The sequence below is a fragment of the Cupressus sempervirens genome, chromosome 10, assembly GCF_028749045.1.
Source record: "Cupressus sempervirens isolate cs-2001-9-10 chromosome 10, ASM2874904v1, whole genome shotgun sequence".
NCBI classification, from domain to species: domain Eukaryota; kingdom Viridiplantae; phylum Streptophyta; class Pinopsida; order Cupressales; family Cupressaceae; genus Cupressus; species Cupressus sempervirens.
The window spans coordinates 952766647-952784326 of NC_143127.1; the positions used below are offsets into that span (position 1 = coordinate 952766647).

Below are 17680 nucleotides of genomic sequence, written 5' to 3' on the forward strand. Positions count from 1 at the left end.
TGTGTTACAACCACAAAATGTGTCTGAGAGTTTGTGGCAGAAAACTTAAATCTAGAGATCAATGTTTACTGTGTTTATTAATTTTTCCATACCTAGAGTCTTCCATTACAAATGTTAAGGAGATAATAGATAAGACTAAAGATGTGATCCTATCTAATGCTATTCCTAGTTCAGGAGATCTGTAGTTTTTGACTGAGGATTTTGGCAATATCTGTGAATTTGTGATTCCTAGTACAACCCATTTATTCAATATTCAGGTTAATGAAAATGTATTTCTTTGCATATATATACGCGTCTGCATCCCCCAAAAATAATTGCATGCTCGCTTCTCGTATCCGCATCAGCATTAGTACTGAATTGGTAACTTAGTCAGTTTGATTCGAAAACCATGCAATTAAATCCTAATAGGAAGGAATATTACAATTTAACTTGCTATGGAAAAAATCTCCTACTTATCAATTGATGAGCTAAAGGGGCTCTATAACAAATGGTTTATGAGGCACAACAATTGCTGAAAGTTTTGCAAATGGGGTAGCAAGCGGTGCGGGCTTAGCCTTGGAGGAAATTCCATGTTTAAGTGTGCTTGAGTTGTAGGTACTGGCATGGGTAACCTCTTGAGAAGGCTCAATGATTCAACTCTATGAGCATCACTTAGATGCAATGAGTGCTAAGTGTTCCATTTATTCTTGCTCTAGTACTACTCCATCTCAAGCATGTTTAAACATGGGTGAATCTGTTTGATTCAAAAACCACATAGTTGAAATCCTAATAGAAAGCAATATTACAATTTGACTTGCTATGGAACATATCTCTTACTTATCAATTGATGAGCTAAAGGGGGCTGTCTAACGAATTGTTCATGAGGCACAACAATTGCTAACAATTTTGCTAATTGTTTAGCAAGCTATGTGGGCGTAACCTTGGAGGAAATTCTATGTTTAAGTGTGCTTGAGTTGTAGTACTGGTATGGGTGACCTCTTGAGAAGGCTCAATGATTCACCTCTATGAGCATCACCTAGATGCGATGAGTGCTAAGTGTTCCATTTATTCACATGCTACCAGATTTGTCCTTATAGAACCTACATCCAATGTGGATGTTGGTCCAAATGTGCACCCACAGCTTGTGGATGCATTGGAATGTGTGTCAAGCGCATCCACATGCATGGATGTGCATCAGGGCAGCATCTGAAGAGTGCTCTAGGCAACACTTGAAATTTTTCATTTAAAAAACAAAATTTAATGTGTTTTTTACATAATTTTTTCCATGAAAACCTAAAATAGCCTTTTATAAGGCCATTCATAATAAAAATATATCATTTTGTTTCCTATTTTGCTCTCTTCTCATTTAGTCTCCATTTTGGCATTTCTAAGGGTAGCTGCTTATTTTCGAAGGGGATTGTTCATGGGGTGTCAAATAGCTTCCACAAAGGAGATCTAAGTGTCTAAGGTAAGCATTTGACCCTATTCTTGAGTCTTTTGACAAAAAATTTCAAGCTTATGACAAATATATTTAGGACTTTTTTCTATTTTTTCTATATATAAAAAAACAAGTTTAGCTCTCTGTTATAATGTTTTTGTATCTTTATTTTGCACTTGTACGCTTGTATTTCTTAGTTTTTTGTTTCTAATTTAAATTTATGCAATTTCTTATAATAGAAATAAACCAAGGTGCAAGAATGGCCAATAGTTAAAGTTTAGTGGCTAGGGAAGGAAACAATAAATTCAAATTTGATGTAGGATCTCCTTGATGAAGACATACCACAGATTTCACAAGTTGCAAGAGGTGAGGGATATGTTTGGAAGTGTAATTTATGTAATTTACCAAAAAACAACTCATTTTCTCAAGTGAAACTTCATTTTTATGGACCATGTTGGTAAAGGGATGAGCATGTGTAAAGGCCCAAACAAGTAGGGGTTGTCTCCTACACAAATAGTGGCATTCATAAAAGAACAAAGAAGATATAGATAAAATGGTTGCAAGAGCTATTGAAATAAAAACAATTGATTGAGTCACAATTGAAGTAATAGCCTCCAAACATCCTTTTGTGCATGTGCCCTCTATGGAAGACAAGATGAACTACAAATTCCCACCCCCAAGAGAGGTCCATTGGACAAGGCATTTAAAATGGAGGCAAGAGATATTTATGAACAAAAAATTGCATGTTGGCTCTATGCGAATGGTCTTCCATTTAACTTGGTGAAATCACCATAATGGCAATTAATGATATCGGCAATCAATAGTGCACCTCTTGATTTCACAAGTCTTGGGTTTGAAAAGGTGTGCACTACCTTATTACAAAGAGAAAGGGATGTTGTAGAAACCTCACTTCAACCTATTAGAGATTCTTGGATTGAATCGTGTCCCAGTTGTTTTTGATAGATGGGAAGATAGCAGAAAGCGTCCATTATAAATGTTGTTGCAATGTCCCCCAAAGAGGCAATGGTTTTAGGGCAATTGATTGTGAAGGGGAAGTGAAAGATGCAGGTTTCATTTCCAAAATATTATTGAGTCCATAGAGATGGTGGGTAATAAGAATGTGGTCCAAATAATTATAGATAATGCAAAAAATTGTAGGGGTCCAGGTGTTTTGGTTGAGGCAAGATATGAGCACATTTTTTGGACACCATGCACAATACACTCACTCAACTTGGTGATGCAAAAAATTGGCTCTCAAATAGAGTGGGTGAAACAAATATCCGAAGAGGGTGAGATATTCCAAATATTTGTGACAAACCACCAAATCTTACAAGCAATACTCAGATCTTTCTTGAGATTGGAGTTGTTGAAGGTAAATTTAATTTATGTCATGTTCAATATCAATTAGTATATAAATCTGCTTGATATTTATTATTTTTTTATGTGTTATTTACATATTGTTATTAACTTACTATTAACATGATTCTATTTTGCTAAGACCTGATTTGCAATTCATACAATTGTTATGAGATGACTTTAAGGTGCAAAAGGCATTGGGCCAAATGGTTACTAGCAACCATTGAGGTGTATGGAAGGGCTTCAAATTCAAAAAGGCCCCAAAAGGTCAAGTCATTGGTCTTGGATGACAATTGGTGGCTCATGTGAAATATGTATTGGAATTCACCAAGCCTATCATAACTATGCTTAGACTTGCTGATACAAATGCACCTTGTTTGGGAGATGTTATGATGGCATGTGCACAATAGTAGACAAAGTAAAATTGGAAATACACAAAAATATGAGAATGACCATGTGGAAATGAAACCTTTTGCAAAAAAGGGTGGAACAATCTTTCATGATCATTGGGAAAAGATGACCACACTATTGCACCTCCTTGCATATGCCCTATCTCCGAGGTACTATAGCAAGAAAGTATATTCTATGCAAGTGAGATTAACACCATATAGAGATGTTGAAGTTGTTGATAGGTACAAGCAAGCATTTACTAGACTCTTCCTAGGTGAATAAGTGGAGAAAGAAGTTAGGAAAGAATTTGGCTTGTTTGTCTCAAGAAGAAATCATAGTCCAATAGCTATTAATGACCAAGTCAACATGGATGTTGCCACATGGTGGTACCTCCACGGTCAAGAATTTGTGTACCTCCAATCTTTTGCAATCAAGATCATCTCACAATTAAGTTTTTTTAATTTTTCCCACTTGTATTATACAATTTAGTACATAGCATTCTTTAATTTGCTTTGCATTTTTATTTTTATTTTTATTTTTGTCTGTTTTCTATCCAAGTTGTGATTTCTTGTGCTATTGAATGGAAATTGAGTACATACTTCTATATCAATTCAATGAAACATAACCGGTTAGGTTCAAAAAAAGCTGAAGACTTGGTCAATGATCATTTCAATTTCCGTCGTTTGTCACATAAGGATCCCCACCACAAGGATGGGGCAAGGAAGCTTTGGGATGTAGCCCTTGAGTCTGCAAATTTGGATGCAACCATCGAAGATCTTACTACATTTGCTACGGCTGGTGATGATGATGATATTGACATTCCTAGACATGGTGCATCCAGTGCAAGTGGAAATAATTTGGTTCAAATGATTTTGGACTAGTAGCAGCTGCAAATTAAAATCCAATAGTTGTTGATTTTTTTGATAATCCTTTTGATGACTGACAAAACATGGACTACATTTTGTAGTTGTAGTGATTTTCAGTGGAATCATGAACATAGACATATGTGATATGACTTTTTTGAACTATCAATTGGCATCTGATATTTTTGGCATTTGACATTGATCAATGATGAAGTATCATACTATCAAATGATTTAATTCTGCATATTTCTTTTTTTTTTGGTATATATATAAATTATCCGTTACCGGATTCACACCTACAACCCAAATTCAGGTCCAGATTTGCATCCAAGTTCACTGCAGTTCCAAGCAGGGTCCGGATTTCAAATTCTGGGTCTGTCTGAGTCCTTGCTAGCACAAATCCCAGCAAACCCCAGAGGACCCGCAGCAGTAGGGTCCAAAAAATGAAATAAAACAACTTAATTTTATTTTTAATTTTCTTTTTATGTAACCCTAAAAGGAGCCTAACAAAAAACATTTCACTCATCTAATATTTCATTTTGGTGTGCCCATTTTGTAAGTTAGGAGAAGGTTGTAAAGATTGTTTGTTCCAATGACGAGGATCTAGATATAATTGCAGTCGAGGATGAAGCCATTGATTCCTCATTGTTTGATGACCCATTTGATCCTTGAAGGGCATTTGATACTATGATTATTGATAAACTATTAATCACTTGCCATTTATAATTATGCTTCAAACTTTATTATTCGATGAACTACTCTATGTTTTGAAATTTCATTTTGCAATTTAGTAATTCAATGTATGATTTTGTTTACAATCATGAACATAGATTAATGAACGGATATTTAATGTTTATCTTTGACATTTGGCATTGATCAATAATCAAACAACATATATTCATACTATGATATGACTAAGTTTTGCAATTATGCACGTTTCTCTTTTACACACACACACACACACACACACACACACACACTCATGAACCCACCCACGAACCCAAATGGGAATTTATTTTTTGCCCAAACCCACAAACCCGAATCCGAATCGGTAACTTAGTATAAATTTATAATATATATATATATACAAATGTGCCCAAACATGCCAAACCCCCAAAAATATTCCACGTACTAGGTTTTCATACCCGCATTCAGTAACATAGATTTATTCCAATGATAGATGGGCTCTTGTGAACCACTGCTCATGAAACGTGAGTCAATGAGTTTGACTCAGAAACTACACGATTGAATCTTGATAGCAATATCACAATTTGACTTGTGGAAAATATCTCCTACTAATCAATGAGAGTAGGTATTTCTTCAATATTATGAGAGACTAGTTAAAAATTGAACATCTCATTATCTAAAAGATACGTAAAAGCAACTTCAGATCACCCACCCACTAATTCTAACAATATGATTTATGCTCATTGCATTTGAATGTTTTGTGTGTGTAACATTCTCATGTGCATGTGTGCACTTGTGCATTTGTGTGTGTCTACTTCTATGCATAGTTTTCTTCTTTTGTGTGTGTGTGCTTGCATCTGCATCTGTGCATGCTTGTGTGTGCATATATCCATAGGGCCTCTTAATCTATTGGGTCACAATCATTATAGATGTCTCAAATACCCAATGTTGCTGAATTTGAGGACAATTTCTTTTTACATTTAGATTACTTAGATGGGGAAATTTGTACAGATTGCCAATCTAGAAGATAAATACCATTATATATTCTATATGTAAACCGATGCACATGTGGCTAAAAAGATAGAAAAATAAAGCAAAAAAACATCATACTCAAACAAAATAGCCTATCACTCTAGGGGCAAAGCCGAATCCAATGAGCTAATAGCTTGCACTTACGATGCAAATGCCAAATACCATCCACTAGAGAGCATCGCTTAGGATCCTCAAAGCACCTCCAAAACTAAGGATCTCTAGCAACAGGTCAAGCACCAAACCAACACATCACACCCAAAACTAATAGATTGCATTACATTCACTTGCAAGTCCTCCAACCATAAACACCAGGAGGCCATAACATCACCACATTCTATACAGTTTTTTTCAACAATATCAACACTAACCTTGAGGTGAGGGGTCTAAACGTCTATCCTTTCTTGAGCTTACTAACATCTTATTGTTTTCCGGTGTTAGTGTTGAGATGGATTCTTTTTGCGTCTAGATGGCCACATCTGATGAACTGGGTGGCAACACAATATGTGGGAGCTCTATTATTGTAAAGAGAAGAAGATGTTGCATATGCTCCACGTGCTCCAACCCACCCCCCACCAAGATAAAGGATTCAAGAATGAATATGTTGAAATTATTTGATGCCTTGTCAATATCCTCTACTCCCGAAGGTGTGTCTGGTTGTGTCATTCTACGCCATACTGCAAGCTGTTGATATCTAAAATCTGATACATATTATTACCTGCCTTACACTCAGGTAGCTGAAAATAAATAGACAGCATGTTGTTCTTTACTTGGGGCATCCAAGCTGACTGCTTAAGCTTTTCTCATTTGGGGTGTATTTCTCAATGGTTCCCCTCACACCAACTCCTAAAATGACATTTCTAATATAGAATTTCAGCTCCCGCTTCTGAGAGATGATAAGAGTTAAGTTAGTTGCTCTTTCAATTGTTAAAATTTAAAAACACGTGTTCTGGTCTAATACATTTAGTGATATCGAATAATACATCATAAAACAGATTTAATAAAATGGGGAGCTGGGGTTCATTGCTTACTTGTTCAGAGGTCGAAACTACAGTTTCTGGCATCTCTGATGTTGCTGTATACTTGTAAATCCTCTGCACTCTCTTCTTAAGCTGCCCTTTGCTCAACTGTTTTGTTTCTGATCTGGGGCTCTCCCATGCCATTGAACTAAAGTGACAAAACAAACTTGACATTACGTCAACTTTCAGACCACAAGAAAATCATGTTAACTTATATATTTGAAAAAATAAAAGGAGGGTAGACGTCCCTTGCGTAGTCCTATAAAAAGAGTCTAAATAGCTAATTTTGATCATTGAGGGAAAGGAAGTAAAGTTTTCGGCAGTTCCAAACACATCACAGCTTGCAACATTCGTATAATGTTTGAAATAAAATGCTTTTGTTCAGTTTCAAAATCACCGGAGCATATAACATTTAGTAATTTTTAGAAGGCAAAACGTTTGTGCAATTCATCTGGGCATGCAACATCCGTATGATGTTTCACAGGAAAAGTAGACGATTTTATTACTGCATACTGGACTATAACTACAAAGAAAGCTAACACCCAATGGTCAATCTCAAGGGCTGTCTCCTCTATTTCATTAGCAATCATTGAATATTGCATGCTCGGCGGAAATGGAATACTGGAGGCACGTGTTTCATCAACTGTATTTTAAAGTCGTGTAGAAAGGGCTCATCAATTATGCTAAATTTGACAATGATCTTCCGGGTCGGACTGTGTAATTTGTTTAGGTTCTAACCAACAACCCACGCAATCTAACCCATCTGAATTATGTTTGAAGGGCCTACCAATTATGATTAATGATATAATTGGTGTGATATTTTGGTAGGGCTTTGCCTGTTATTTAGGTTTTTACAAACAACCCATGCAGCCTAATCAGACGACCATTGCAATTATGTCGGAATGAATTTATCAGCTATCTCAAATGATAAAATTTGCGAAGATCTCTTGGTAAAACTGGAAGGCCCTAAAATCCACGTATTCCAACCGAGAGGATCCCAGGGGCAATTGCGATTGTTGGAATGGTCTATAATAATAACTATTGACAAAAACTTAAACATAAGATCTTTTGGGCTAAACCGTCTAGGTTCTTTGAGTTCTGACTACCAAAGTTTTGACAACTAAACAAACCCACTCAGTCTAATTTACGAAAAACATTGCAAATATGATGAATTTAATATGGACTTCTGGTTTAAATTGTGTGTTGCTTTGGTTTCACCGACCTACAAGTCGAACCAGAAGACCAAAATTTGGAATGATTTTCTTGATTATATGGCTTAACAAATTTTAATTGCAGATGACCTGAGCCTGCACAAGACTAACGCAGAAGATCACTGCAAATAATGGACTGCCAACAGATTTCCCTCAAATATGCGGTAGAATATGCATGAGCGTGCTAACAAATAAAAGCTAAGTAACTTTTCAGAAGAAAAGCTTATCAAATAGAAGTTACAAACAGAACAAAACTTAGAAAATCAACTTTGCCCACCAAAATTGTGGCTTCTGTTATGCTGACACTTATAACGTTTTCTGATGAAATTTTCAGTGCAACCATTATTGTTGGTTTGCCACGCAGTGAACAAAACATTTTGTCAGGCATTTGCACGTCCTCTCCGAAACCCACCGTCTATTTTGATTTTCCTTATAAAACCCGTCTTCTCAAGTTGTCAGGAAAATATCTTCCTTTTTTTTTTCATTTAAGCCATCAGTAAAATTCGCTGTAGCGCGCCGCCTTTTTTTTTTTACAAGGAAAGAGAAAATATGTTATTACGCGAGACGCGTGAGGGAGAATAATCTTTTAATATTTTGCTATTTAATTAGTCTAGTTCTTATAAATAGTATTTTCTATAAATTTGACCGCCACAAATATTTTGAGTTATGAACAATGTTGGATACTTCCTTTTTTCAAATTATTAGTTTCTGAATACTTATGCATTCATCAATGATATGACATTAACACTAACCAATCAAATCAAAGAATTTAAAAGATTATATGAGATTTCAAATGTTTATATTTTTTTTAATTTTTCATTATTGAATAAATCACATTTTCCATCTATTCCATTGGTCAATACTATTTTTGGTGGAGTAGAAAATTAATTTTCTTCAACAAAAAATACAAATATTTTCTAACAACTTAATTTTGCACTCTTAATTACAATTTTATTTTTTCCACATTTGTGACAAGTTGATAAGATTTTATTTTTTAAATCATTTTATCTTCCACCTCACACAACATGTCTAATCAATATTAATTATCACAATCTATTAAATATTTTTAATTTCTTATTTTAAATATACTTATTATTAATTTCACATGGATGTTTATTTTTTACTATTTGATATAACTTGTTCTTAAAATAAAACTTCATCTAATGCATAAGTTCAAATTATACTTCTATATATATATATATATATATATATATATATATATATATATATATATATATATATATATATATATATATATATATATATATATAACTAATAAATATGTCTTATTTAATATAATTTCAATATGTTATATCTTTGTATTCAAATTTCTAATTTAAAAAAAATAATTATTTTTTTAATAAAATATAGTTAAATTAATAGTATTATTTTACTTTTATAAAAATAAATTAAACAATATTATTTTTTAATTATATTTTATAATAGTGTTTGTAATATGTATAATTGATAAATGTTACAATTTATAAATTATATCATTTATTATTATTAATATTTTTTATTTAAACAATTTATCATTTAGTTTAAATATATTTAAAACTTAAATATATTTTTTAATATTAAATTAATAATTATATTTTATATCAAAAAAAAATACTAAAGAAATAAACACAAAAAAGAAACAATTCAATTCTAAAAGATATATAAATTATTATTATGTTTTTATAAATTATGTATTAAAATTAAATAGTTATATTTTATTTCTTATTTATTACATCATATTTATTCATCAACATCAAATTTATAAATTTATATGTATTACATCTATTTATTATTTACAAATGTACATATTAAATTATATAAATATTATTTAATAATTAAAAATTACTTAATTTTATGAAAATTTTGGAAATAAAAACATTAAATAGTAAATCTTCTATAATTGTGTAAAATTAAACAGTTAGTTTCACTTATAAAATGTTTTTATATTTCAATACATTTCATTTTTTCTTATAGAAATGTGAGTTTTAATATAAAAATTAAATTCTTAGTTTCATTAATTAAAATATAATATATTTTTATTTTTTATTATAACCATGATTTTATTTTGACTATTTGTTTTATTAAGAAAAATAATTATATTTAATTCTCTTTCACACACACAACTTATGTTGTTATCACTCTATCTTACTATTTTATCTCTATTCCTCTTCCTCCTCTATATTCTCTATCGTTTTTTTCCTCTGCATATATGTTTATGTTGTTATTGTTGTATACTGCTATTTATCTCTATCTATATCTCTATTTTAGTTTTTGTCTAGTGCTAATGATTAAAAATAGTGTGAGTTCCATTTGATAATCAAAATGAGAATAATACATAGTTGGGGGAGTTATTCCAACTACTTATGGTTCTCTAGTAGCATGCATGGTATGCTTAAACATATAATGTGATACTCCAAATGTTTCATCACTTCTTCAAGTTCTATAATTCAAATATTGGTATGGATATCTTTCCTCATTGCACATAATTTAACTTGTCAATGTAGAAGGTGCAAGTTTGTCCATAGCATATGTATTAATCGTAGTATGATATTAAGTACTTAGTGCTATATTGGGGACTTTGGCCTCTTATTCTTGGGCTTAAATGCCCAAAGATCTAATAATATAGCATAAGAACTTAACAACAAAATATTAGCCATCCTATCAAATCACAAGCGCATTTCTAGGACGAGAATTTAACAACAAAATATGAGCAATCCTGTCAGATCACAAGTACATTTCTAGGCAAAAATTAATGCATTCACAATGTTAATTTAGATTCTCACTCATCTACACTTCTACAACCATTATGCATTAGGCAAGAACTATGACGCATTGCGTCTCTTATTTCTAGAGGTTGATGTCTTCTTTTTTCTTTTTTTCGTTTGGGTATTTTTTAAAGAAAATTATAATATTTTAAAAAAATGTTTTGAAGGAAAAAAAATGAAAGTTTTTAATTTGTCAATTGTGGTATAGTGTGATGGTTAAGTAGTTGTGGTGTTCTTGTTATCAAGATTTAAATTTCAGGGTATGAGATCCCTCATTCGTGACCTCACTAGTTCATAGATCTAGGTCAAAACATTCACTCCTTATAGGAGGATTGTGAAAAACCTTGTGTAGATCTTAAATCTCACAATTCAAAGGAGTTTCAATAATGAGAGATCTAAAGGTACTCAACAATTATAAGTCTGATACAGAACCTCCATCTTGTGCACCTAATATACAAGAGAGGCAATAAATGAAATCATCAAAATGCATTACAAAACCATTGGCTAAAACAACTTAAAAAGTGGGGCTTGTTATTTCTCTAATCTAAGATGCCTTGTGATGTGTTAGTGCACACACACACCTTGTAGACAAAATAAAGTAGCCAAACAACTTCCTACACTAATCCTAAGAGGAGGGTTATGTAAAAACTTTCTCAAATCTTTACACATTTATTGGAACTTAAAAGAAATAAACACAAGTAACATGCATATTGCAACACGTTGATTTATATGGGGAAAACTCTTCCAAGAGAAAGAAAAAAAAAATACTTTGAGAGCCACTCAATATATTATTTAGAAATAAAATAGATTATAATATATTTGTAGAGAAAACTTGTCACATAACTACCAACAATAAAGATCTAGAGATAACAACTATTAAACTATTACAAACAATCTTTATCTCAGAGTGTTGGTACATTATGTGGACCCAGTTTTTCAAAATTTTGAATTATGGTTTCGAACCTCTTTGAACCAAGGTTCAAAGTAGTTCGAAGTGGTTCGATGGTTCAAATGGGCATCTTGTAGGTTTAGTTCAAGCAAATTTCAGATTCATGGTTTGAAATGTAGATTCATTGATTCAGAAAAGTTCATAATTCAATGGTTCAGGTTCAGAGTTTCAGAGATTTGGAATTCAGTTCGAAGGCTCAATGGGTTCAGTGATGTAGGCTTGGCCCAAATAATCAAATTTAGTGTGTTGAGTTCATTATTTTGGATACTTTAAACAGTTGAAAATCCACAACACCCCAAAGGCAAAATTTCCATTTGTCTCAATGCTTGAAGGTATATATGAAGGCATCACAATGCTTGGTCTCTAACATCAGGGGTAAGAAGCAGTTTATGTGATAATGTTGTCTTAATAATGAGATACTGACGTGAACTAATGATATTCATAAACTTTGTGGACACTTTTAAAGATATAACATTTCATTATGTACAAAGCCAGCACATTCTACACTTCATGGAGGAAGTTTAATATAAATTACAAGTGTCATTAGATAAGGTATTTAAGGAATGGACATACACCATACAAGGTGATCAGTGATATTCTTGATGAAACACACATTGGAGGCAAGAGTATTCATCTAGCAAAGTCATGTCTTCATTTTGATATGGATAGCATTTAATACAACTTGCAAGCACGAATTCTCTGATGACAAAAAAATAGTCATGTTTTGGGGGTCGTATCTCACACTTCAACCATTGGATTGTGCTCCATTTCGGATATGTGTGAGTAATCCTAATTTTCTAACTTCTAACTGGAGCGATCTTCAAAATGTTTCCAGGTGCGTGAGATACATATGACTGTTTGCACCACTATCAGATCCGCAATGACGGTCACAAATGTGGATGATGGGAAAATCAATCTCGGTGTGGGTGCCATAACTCTCAGCTCCACTATTGGATCTTCCTAGAATTAAAATATGTTGGGCGTATCCTAGTTATCTAAATCCTCACTGGAGCGATCTTCCAAATTATGTTTAGTTTGTGAGATATAGATGACTGTGGTTGGGTCTATCAAAACTATCCAAATTAGTCATAAAATGATGACAACATTGACAAATGCCACTTGTGGAAGAGTATGTGGGTGCATATTTTAATATGAAATATGATTATTAGTCTATTCATATTTCTAATGTTTGAAAAACATCAAAGCTAATAAGGGGATTTGAAAGAGATATTTGCGAGAGTTTCTAATAAACTTTATAAAAAGCAATATCAAAAGTCAATTTTTAATAACAAATGAAGATCTCATCAAAACAAAAGATGGAGATAATTTTCAAGAATCGGTTATTATACCATATAACAATTTTGAAATCCTTTATATTGGGAAAGCAACAACATAAATAGGGGTTCCAGTCTTTCTTTTTGAAAAATGGACTGCAAACTTTGTGCTATAGGAAAAGGGGATTTTCTTCATTGTAGATTGTGTGCTATAGGAAGGGGTTTTTTATCTTCTTGTAATTGTAATGCAGAGAGGGTAGATACTTTTTCGAATTGTAGTCTTTTATGTGTATCAAACAACAAGTCTATGTTGTTTTTTTGTGTTAAGAGGAGGAGAATTTAGTATATCAATACTTTGCGTTTGCATGTTAACTTTCTGACAATGTTAATCTTTGAGTTATCTTGATTATCTCTGAATACAGTTTTGATACATGTAATTATTGCCACGATTATCTGTAGACTTTGGGCTTCAATTATTCATATATCTATAAAGAACAATTCATCTTTATTTTTGCTTTTCTTCTGTAATGTAATGATTGGGCAAACGAACTTGGTGTCATTTGTTGTTTATTTCCATTCAATTAGTTAATCTCTTTGCATCTATATCATGTTAACGGATAGATATTTGTAAACCTTTCTTGCTTTCAAGTTAAAAGCATTATCAATTGTAGTGTTGTTGATTCATTGGATATCCTACACAGGGAGCTATACCCAATAGAATTCAGAGGAAGGTTATCAATCCAATGATAACCTATCCAACTATTAGTGCTGATTTAGTCTTCTTATCTGGGCATTTAGAGTTAATTTGTATGTATTTTCTTGGAAGACAACCTATTCACTAACACATACTTAATAAAAAAGAGATATAATACATGAATTTATCAAACAATATTACAAATCCATGGGTTAAAAATCTCTAAGTAGTGGTGTTTGTCTCATCTCTAATCTAAAATGTCCTATTATATGTAAAAATACATATCAACACATGAAACTCCTTCTTACATCTCATTTATGTGTCTAACATGATTTTTTATTTTATATTTTAGGAGATATAACTTTTGTAAGCCATAAATTTTGAACTGAGTACTTGATTCATGGCATGTTTAAAGTGTTAGAAGTCTTGTGAGGTACTTTATCAAACTATGTCATACTAGACATCAGTTATAGACACTTATGTAGGAACCCCTAGAGCCTTCAAAATTCATTTTATAAAGTTTCTTTCACAACTTCAAGGAGAGAATTTCTTGGCACTGACAATAATTAAATGACTTCAATATGTGCTTCTATGTTTAGGGTTTTGGCTGCGTGTTTGGATGTGAATGCTTCGGTTGTCAATATTAGAGGAGGAGCTATTGACCAGAATGTTTCTGTAGTGTAGGGGTCTTGTGTGCCTTCAACGTGTGTGTCACCCTTGGTTGTTAATGCCTCTATTGGGGTTGGAGCTTCATTAGTGATGTTGGGGCCTTGGGGGAGGGGATTTTGTCCATGGCCCTAGTTTGGCACTAGTTGTCCCTATCTATCCTCCTTTAGATTGTGTCATTTGGGAAGTCCTTTCAAATGGTGATGTCTTGGTTACTATTTATATCGGTGATGCAGCTGTAGTTGGGGGTAGTTCCTCTGTACAAGTTATTGTTTTGTCGGCTATAATGGGAAACTTTGGAGATGTTGATAGGGCTTTGGTGGAAGCTTCTTCTAGGTTTACTAAAGTGGATGGGGAATGTCATTATCATTCCAAAGAAAGTTATGCAAAGAAGGTTTGTAGTTGGAAGTAGTCAAGCAGAGGTTCTTCCTTTTCTAGTCTATTGGTCCATTTGTATTATGTTGGAAGAGGATATTGTGGTAGAGATTAACCATGGACAATCTCTAATCTATTCTCTCAAGTAATTATATGCAAATTTAGAGTTTTTTGGCCCTCTCTCCCTGGCCTTCATTAGTGGATTACCAAACATTGGGAGCCACTAATTACATATATGGTTCACAATTTCCCTTTTGGTAGGGGCTTTTTTGTTGCCAAGTTTCAAGATGTTTTAGATAGATAAACTATTCTCTACAGGCACTTTTTCACTTGGGAAAATTGTTTCCCTTTGATGATAAAGTCTTGGCATGAGGATTTCAACCCCGTTTGGAATATGTTTGCAACATGCCTAATGGGTTAGGATTTATTATCTTCCCCTTCATGTTTGGGTTGATTCTCTCCTTGAATTAATGGTTATGCTCTTGGAGGTTTTCTTATGGTAGATGAAAAGTCTTCTGATATCCTTCATTCTACATTTTCTCACATTTTAGTTGATATTGATGCTTCTAAGGGGCTTTCGGGTGAAGTGTTAGAAATGTTGTGAGTGCTTTATCAAACTATATCGTACCACATCAATTATAGACACTTGTGTTGTTTAGGAACCCCTAGAGCCTTCAAAATTAATTTTGTAAAATTTATTTGACAACTTCAAGGAGAGAATTTCTTGGCACTAACAAAAACTAAATGGCTTCGTTATGCACTTTTATATTTAGGGTTTTGGTGGTGCGTTTGGATGTGAATGCTTTTGTTTTCAATGTTGGAGGGAGAGTATTGACCAAGTTGTTTCTGGAGTGCGAAATTATTTTGTGCCTTCAATGTGTGTGCGCCCTTGTCTATTAATGCCTCCATTGGGGTTGGGGCTTCCTCAATGGCATTATGGCATTTGGGAGTGGGATCTTTGGTCTTTGGCCTTGGTTTGGCACTAGTGGTCCCTATATGTCCTCCCCTAGATTTTACCACTTGGGAAGTCCTTTTGTATGGTGTTGCCTTGGTTACTATTTATGTCGTTGATGTTGGTGTAGTTGGGGGTCGTTCCTCTATACAAGTTGTTTTATGTTGACTGCAATTGGAGACTCTAGAGATGTTGCTAGGGCTTTGGTGGTAGCTTCTTCTAGGTTTGCTAAAATGGATGGGGAGTGTCCTTCTCATCCCAAAAAAAGTTATATAGACAATGTGGTGGCTCAAAGTAGTAGGGCGGAGGTTGTTCCTTTTCTAGTGTATCAATCCATTTTTATTATGTTGAAAGAGGATACTGTGGTAAAGATTAATCATGCATGGTCTCTGATCTATCCTCTCAAGTGATTATATGCATATTTAGAAGTTTTAGGCCCTCTCTCCCTCATCTTTGTTAGTGGATTACCAAACATTGGGAGTCGTTGATTACATGTACAGTTCACATTTTTCCTTTAAGTAGGGGCTTTTTTTTCGCCCGGTTTGAAGTTGTTTTGTATAGATAGACTATTCCTTACTAGAACCTTTTCACCTAGGAATATTGTTTCCCTTTGATGATAAAGCTCTATCATTAGGATTTCAACCCTACTCGGAATACTTATGCAAGATGCATGTTTGGGTCATGATTCCTTATCTTCCCCTTTATCTCTAGGTTGATTCTCTCCTTGAATTAGTGAGTTCTGATCTTGGAGATTTTCTTATAGTAAATGAGGAGTCTTCTGATATCCTTCATTCTACCTTTGCTCACATTTTAGTTGACATTGATGCTCATAAGGGGCTTTCAATTGAAATTGAGCTCAAGTCTTCTAAAGGTTCATAGATCCAATCTTTGGACTTTGAGAAAATCTCCTTTAGATGTACAAAATGTTTCATGACAGGGCATGTTGCTGTAAAATGCAAAGTCGAGAAAGTTAAACAAAAAATTCTTCATCGTAGTGGAAGGGTGCCTCTACTCATCATTATATAGTTTATAAGGGATCTCTTCTCTTGAATGAACAAACTTCATCCAATGGTTTAGAGCAGGCCGAGGATGGTGTTTCTCCCCTTGAACTTGTTGTGGGTTTTGCTTATTTGATGGATGATTTTGGTTCCACTATTATAGGTGTTGTAGCTGGGAAGGTTGTCCCTATCCTAGTTCATTCAAATTTTGTGGTTGTTACGTTAGGGCCTGTGATTGATGCTCTTGCTAAAGCTGGTGATGATGATGTCTCACATGTTATTGTTGTGCCAAAGGTTCTTGTTGTCTTTATTATTGGGGGAAGTTTTATTTCACCTAGTGTAGGCCTTTTTATTGTCCCTACTCCTCTAGAGGTCGTTGCCCCTATCTTGGAGGGGTCTGGTTGTTCAGTGGCCATAAGATCTTGGAAAGATGAGGTTGCTAAGGTTGAAGGATGGGTCGCAGTTAGAGGAAGACACTCAAAGAAGTCCTCTCTTCTTTTGACATGATCTTGAGATCCCCTGAGAAGGGACCAAGAGGGAAATATTAGGTTTTGTTGGTTCCTTATTTTGGGCAGTTGGTATATCTTTTTGTTTCTTCTTTTTGGGATTGTCATTTTTGTTTTGTTAGAGTGAGTGTGCTTCTTGGCTCCCTTTTCTCTCAATGTTTTTTAGTCTCATTTATTTTTGAATAACTTATTGCATATTTTTGTAGTTGGGTTTAAGGTCCCTCTGTTTAAAACCTGCATTGTTTTGGGTTTCAAGGTCCCTTCAAAACCTATTGTCACTTAATCAAAAATTTCAAGGAGAGAAACTTTATAATCTTGAAATCCAAACAATATTTTTCAATGAAAATTTATTAGCATGCTTATGTAGCCCATTCAAGGCTTTAGAAAAGTTTGTGCCCAAATGTAAACTTATTGTAAATAGTAATCATATGTAAATGCAAGGTTGAGACACTACAAGAATAAATGGAGTATCTACACCATAATTCAATTGCTAGGGGTCATGAGGTCCATAAACTTTAAATGCCATGGG

At 33.6% G+C, this 17680-nt stretch overlaps 1 protein-coding gene across 1 annotated transcript in view; it reads right to left on the reverse strand.

The window, feature by feature from the left end:
• The window catches only part of LOC149537134 (uncharacterized), a 30348-nt gene extending 21816 nt beyond the window's left edge, over positions 1-8532 (reverse strand). Inside the window, exons 1-2 of the mRNA XM_089807183.1 lie at positions 8250-8532; positions 6774-6909 (exon numbers count right to left, since the gene is read on the reverse strand). Coding sequence (XP_089663309.1) covers positions 6774-6905 — 132 coding nt within the window. The 5' untranslated portion in view covers positions 6906-6909; positions 8250-8532. The remainder of the gene's footprint in view (positions 1-6773; positions 6910-8249) is intronic.
• Positions 8533-17680: the final 9148 nt, after the last annotated feature.